Source organism: Eurypyga helias, unplaced genomic scaffold (genome assembly GCF_000690775.1).
Source record: "Eurypyga helias isolate BGI_N326 unplaced genomic scaffold, ASM69077v1 scaffold12868, whole genome shotgun sequence".
NCBI classification, from domain to species: Eukaryota; Metazoa; Chordata; class Aves; order Eurypygiformes; family Eurypygidae; genus Eurypyga; species Eurypyga helias.
In genome coordinates this window covers 3,449-9,340 of record NW_010266339.1, presented here as the reverse complement: position 1 = coordinate 9,340, position 5,892 = coordinate 3,449, and the positions used below count along the sequence as shown (strand labels likewise).

The 5,892-nt window shown below is 52.4% G+C and overlaps 1 protein-coding gene across 1 annotated transcript in view; it reads left to right on the top strand.

The window, feature by feature from the left end:
• GATB (glutamyl-tRNA(Gln) amidotransferase, subunit B) overlaps positions 1 to 5,892 on the top strand; it is a 23,854-nt gene that overhangs the window by 16,972 nt on the left and 990 nt on the right. Inside the window, exon 10 of the mRNA XM_010157037.1 lies at positions 3,859 to 3,993. Coding sequence (XP_010155339.1) covers positions 3,859 to 3,993 — 135 coding nt within the window. The remainder of the gene's footprint in view (positions 1 to 3,858; positions 3,994 to 5,892) is intronic.

The following is a 5,892-nucleotide window of genomic DNA, read 5'->3' as shown; positions in this document are numbered from 1 at the left end:
ATTCTTGCTGGCGATGCATTCGTGTGCCAGCGCTTCTGACCGGTTATGAAACGTCAGGCATTTCAGAGATGCTCTCCTTGTTTAATTACCAACTCCCTGTAATGCGCGCGTTGTCCTCGCTGTTCTGAAACTGGACGCAGAGGCGTAACAGTACTGCTTGCCATCCCCAAGAAACCTTGCCACATTTAGAAAAGTATTTTGGTTGCCTGGATGTCGGGAGAATAACAAATGTTTGTAACAGTTCTCAGCAGTAGGCAGAGACAGGGGATGGCCCGAGGGCAGAAAGGGCTATATATACACAGCAGCAGATGAATCGCAGCACCTGGGGTCGGGGGGGAGGGGGGGAATGAGCTGCAGTGGTAGAGACAGACCCCGTGAGAGAGGCTGTAGGGGGCGAGCCGGCAGACGTGCACACACATAGATGCTCGCTGCAGGAAGCTGCTAACGGCTTAAATTTTTTAGGAGGTTTTGTGCTCGGTCTCTGCTGTGTGAGGCACTAAACCAGGCAGATAAAAGCTGTGAGCACTGATTATAGACACAGAGCATGGTATGGTAGGATGCGTATGCCAAGGAAAGGCCACTGTGTGCTTACATAATTACCACTTAGGTAATTACAGAGCTCACGCCCAACTTGCCATCAAATATAGCATCCTACTCCAGAGGTCTCCGAAGCAGTTCCAGACTGGGGGGCCTGTGCAAAGGGGAGGAGCTTCCAGCTCTGCCAGTGTGCACATAGCAGATGACTGGGATGGGGTGTATGCCTGGGATGGGGCCTCAGGGCTGGCAGCGAGTGCCTCCCTGGCATAAGGGGCCTGCCTTTGAGTTACGGCGCTGTGGGAGGAGGCTGGTTCCCGGGCCGGGGAAGCAGGAACTCATCCCTGCTGCTGAGAGCCGTGCTGGAGCCACACCGTGTGGACACACTCGTCAGGCGTTCATTGGGGATCCGGAGCAGGGTACGGAGCAGAGCAGACCCCAGGCCTTGTTTGATTCTGCACGTGCACGGGTCACCACGTAGGAGTAACTTCAGCAGACCCACTTGGCACCCCGACTTCAACGCAGAGAGCGGGGCAATGAGTACAGTACACAAACCTAAACAGAACCATCTGCTTTGACAATTACGGCTGTGCCATCTGGAGGCCTGGACCCAGCCTGTCCTCGCTTTTGTCAGAGGCTGAGGGACAGCTGCCAGGTAGCGAGGCTTCCGTACTGGAAAGGAGAGATGCCCACAGGACTGACTGGGGTGGTACTGCCTGCTGCTACCCTCCCATCCTTGGCAGCAAATCACTGCAGATAGGGTTTCCAGTTGGAGCGTTCTCAGGCACAGCAGTCAGCTGGCACGTTCACCAGTTGCAAAATGTTTGATATGATGCCCGTGGCAGCCAGACGTGCATAGTCCTGATTAATTCATCTTGACCAATGGTTTGCTGCTATGCCTGTGTAGGTGGAGACTGCAAAACATCATTAAAATCTAATCACGCTCAGGCAAGAATCAATAGTAGAAACTACTGAGATTTCAGTGATGGAAATGAGGCCTGAGATTCTCGTTTTGGCTCTGGAGACTTCATAATTTGATCCTCCTGTTCTGGTGCAGGCAGTTTGTGTAAATGAGTTGAAATCATTTTTTAAACTGCTTTCTTTAGATTCGTACTCCTTGCCAAGTAGAGAAACACATTTTTGAAAGTGCATCTTTGACAGGTCTTGGCCGCGTCTCTCTCCTTCCCTACTTACCTGCAAACAAACAAGGGCCTCCGTAACATCGCTGCTCTGGTAGCTCAGCTCAGGTGCTTGTTACCAAATTGAAAAGTTCGTGTGATGCAGATGTCACAGGGAAAATCTGGTGCCTTCCAGGTTTCTAGTGGGCAAGCTTGTGCACTGCCAGGAGATGTTTGGCACGGGAATAGCAGGGAATCAGAGCTGGATCTCCGACTGTCAAGCTGTCCTGCACTTGCTCTAAGTCAGCCTGATGTATGAGCTGCCCCTGGGTAACTCTGCCACGGTCGGCTGCGTAGATCTGGTTTGTTGCAGATTTTCCCCTCCTGGAGCCTACGGCATCGTCCTTTTTCCAGGAGAGCAGTTCATTGTCCAGCCCCTGATTTGTGCAGCGCTTCAGATTTCCCCAAGGTGTTCTGCTATGGGCTGCGTGGTGCGAAGAGGACAGGGCTCCTTCGGAGGGGTCAGGTAGCATCCCGCTGCCTCGAGGACCGAGAGCTTCCTGCCTGGTCTGTCCGGGAAGGAGCAGGAGGGGGCTGCCTGGGGAGCAGCGGAGTGTGACAAACCACAAGGGTGAGGGGCTGCAAGCAGGATGAATCTCTGTTGGACGTGTTTCTTTCTCAGGGTGTTCCAGCTAGCACTGCTGTGATGATTTCTACATACTGCACTAGAGGGAAGATCTTGTGGAAGATACATACGGAACTGATTTATTGAGATATAAACATCTGAAAGCTTCACTTACAGCGGCTGTAACTGGCTGCTTATCAGTAGCCTTAATATTGTGATCTGCCCTTAACCCTCTTACAGGGAAAAGCCAGGATGTAGGTGCCACACTACAGCTGTATGTCATTACCCTCTCCCAAGGTCTCCAGCAGAATAAGGTGATCCTATAAAAAGCCTCGGGGTGCTGCCAGCAAACAAATCTCTTGCAGGAATTGCATCAAGGCACGGTTCTTAAATACCTGTGGTGGCTACAAAATTGTTTAACTGAAGGTCTTTCGTAGCAGAACATTCTTCATGCAGAACAAAATCGCTGGGGTAGTTAAGATACCGTCCCACGTGCTTCGGTTTTCCTAAGCTGCCTCACTGCCCTGCTAATGATTTAATGGGCGGTTTGAATGCCCCTTCTCATCTCCCCCTCCCAGCCTCTTCTTCGTCCTGCCGTGGGCGATTAATGCCGAAATTGTGCCCTGACATCCGTTTCTGTACTGGTACACCGCTGTGGCCCAAACATACAATTACAGCCTCGGCCCAGGATGGAGCACAGCAGCAGTTTTAATAAGGGTTTTCTTCCTCTCCTCCCACGGCTCTGAAACAAGAGCAAAGGGAATACAGAAAATGGCTGCCCAAGGAAATTGGTTTTTTATAAATGTTCTCCTCTCTCGAGTTTATTCCAGGGTGATAGCCCCGCTGCAGCCTAGGAAAACACACTGGCATTAGCAAGTGATTATTCCAGCAGCCCGGATTCACCCAGCATTCCATCACCTATGGAGGTGATGCATAGGTGGGCTGGAGCTGCTGCATTCATTCTGCTCGGTGCAATTTTTCTTCCTCTTTGTCATAAGTATCCTCATTACAGCTTGCTGATGAGGGCTGGCAATGGGAAGAGTTACCGGGGATTGGACTCGGTACGATAGTCCGCTAATCGCCAGTTCCCAGGCAGAGGCATTTCTCAGGGAAACGCGTCCTCTTGCTGCTCTCGGGCAGTGCTGGTGAATAGTGCGAGACGAGTGCGAGGAGACGGGCTCTGCCGTGCTGCTCCCTGCTCCCAGCGAGGGAGCGGCGGCCCAGCGCAGTGAGGTGGATGGGGGCTGCGCCCCAAAAACCTCCTAGAAGAGGCAGCAGCACGGGCAGCAGCAGGCAGCTCCCGGCACAGCAGTGGGCGGCGGAGCACCGGGTGCAAGGCGTTAACCTGCACTCCCGCCGCGAGCCAGCATGCTTTGTCTTCTTGCAGGATGCAGGGAAGGAGGGGTGGGTAGAAAGGCTCTTCCAGCAGGCACGAGGTTAAATCTTGGGTTGTGCACATTCAGGCAGCCCGCTCTTGCTTCAGCTGAAAACGTGGCAGCGTGGATCAGGCAATGAACCAGTGCACGTAAAGAACGCTGGTAAGTCAAGGCACTGACCTCCGCTGCTCCTTGTGATTTTCAGGTGCTGGCAGAACTGTGGAAGGGAGAAGGGAAGACGCCTCTTGAAATTGTTAAAGAAAAGAAACTTGAACTGATACAGGATCAAAAAGAGCTTGAACGGATCTGCCAGGCGGTGATTGATGGACAAGGAAACGAGGTGATTATGATGGTGCCAGGAAGCTCGTGCACTGTGGCACTACGAAGGGGGCTAAAACGGCCTCTCTCTTTTTCCCCTTTTGATTGGCATTTGAGCCAGCGTCGGAGCATTCAGGCTGCTGCTGAGATATTATCAGGCATTTCTTCTCCTTTACTTTACTAAGTGGTTTTTTTTTAAATTGAAGCTTCTGCAAAGTGATCAGCAGGAGAAACTACCAGGCTGGCTAATGTGCTGAGCCGCTCTGAGATGCCCTAAGAACGTAATGCCGGGAAGCGAAACGGGCGGGCCCTGTCCCTCTTAACCTGACTGGCCACCCGGCCTCCTCACTCCGATTTTCAGGTCATCTGTTGTGACATCAGGCCAGCACCGTTAAACCCTTCTGAAGCTGGAGGTGGAACTTACCCGCCAGCGAGGCCCGTGTTAGTTACGGAATTAGAGACTATCAGAGCCAGCAAGGCAGAAAATGTACTTGCAGCTGTCTCCTTGCCATGTCCCTGTCTCCCTCCACTGCCAAAGAGATGAGTCTCCTGGCCCTCCTGCCTGACAGTGGCCATGGCGTGGGGAGGAGCCGGCACTGGGGGCTCCAGAGCTGCCGCTGGGCTGTGGCAGCGGCACAAATGCTGCAGTGGGAAAGATGGGGTTTTGGCTGTTCCCCGTCTCCTTGGAATGACGCGCGGCAGCCTGCGTGGCTCATCTGTCTAACGAGGTCTGAGCCGGGAAAAGGGAAAAAACCCTTGTTGCTCGTGAAGGGGGAGAGTGGGAAGGGATCTTGACAGAGTCTAAAAACTGCTTTATAAGAAGCAAAATGAAAACAAGTGCTTATATGTTCTCTGGAGCGAAAATGTAAAGGCAGAAGTGAATAGCTTGCTCCTAATGTAAACGTCGGCTGGATACATCTGCCATGTGGGAAAAAACATTAACATCTTTTGAGAACAATACCACCCGCCCCGGCGCTCGCCGGGGGATGCTCACAGCTCCGCGAGAGCTTTTGATAAAGAAAATGAGCTTGCAGTAGGTCGGCGCGACCTCCACCAGCCCGGCTCGTTTGCAGAGCCCGATAAAAGTGCCGCCGTATCTCCAGATGGGTACGGGAGCAGGAGCGTGGGTAGAAGGGACATCAGAACTCCCTGGGAAGTGCAGAAGCTGAAGGTCCAGAGCTACGCTCCCATTTCAATCATCATAATGCTTTCTCTGAGCAGGTAATTCCTCTCTGGTTTCCACTGGTTTAGTCGAGCCAGATGCAGCAGAATGGCCTCACTTCCCTACTTTTTCCAGGTGATCTTTCACCAAGGCAAAAGAAGGCCTGTAATTAATGGCTGTGAGAGCTCACCGGGAGCAGAGCCCTTGACAGGACACTAAAACCGGCGTGCTGTGCTCTTTGGCAGTAACTTCTTCAGAGTGAACTAACTTGCAAACAGCTGCTCCAGCAGCACTGAGCGCGCGCTGGAAACGCTGAACCTGGACTGCGCCGCGCCCTGCCCCATACAGGGAATTTTTGTCAGAGCAGGAGAACCGAGTCCCTTCCATGTTGTGACATTACAGGGAAGACGTTTGACCGCTAATAATTCAGCTACCATAAGGAGTAGCAGTATTTGTGCGTGGGGTTGGCACAGTTGGTGTGCGTGCCACGCGTTCATGTGCTCGCACTCCTCCCCTTGACTTCTGTATGTGTGACATCCCGTGTAATCGAAGCCATCGCGTTTTGCCCAGTAACTCTGACAACGTCGAGAATGTCTTCCCTGCCACGCACGCAGTATGTAGGCCACTGGCTTTTAGTTCCGCAGGAGCACCTCCTTTAGAAATGCCCAAAAGTGAAATTTCCAGTGCTTTTTTTCAGGATCATAGAATCACAGAATGGTTTGGGTTGGAAGGGACCTTAAAGATCATCCAGTTCCAACC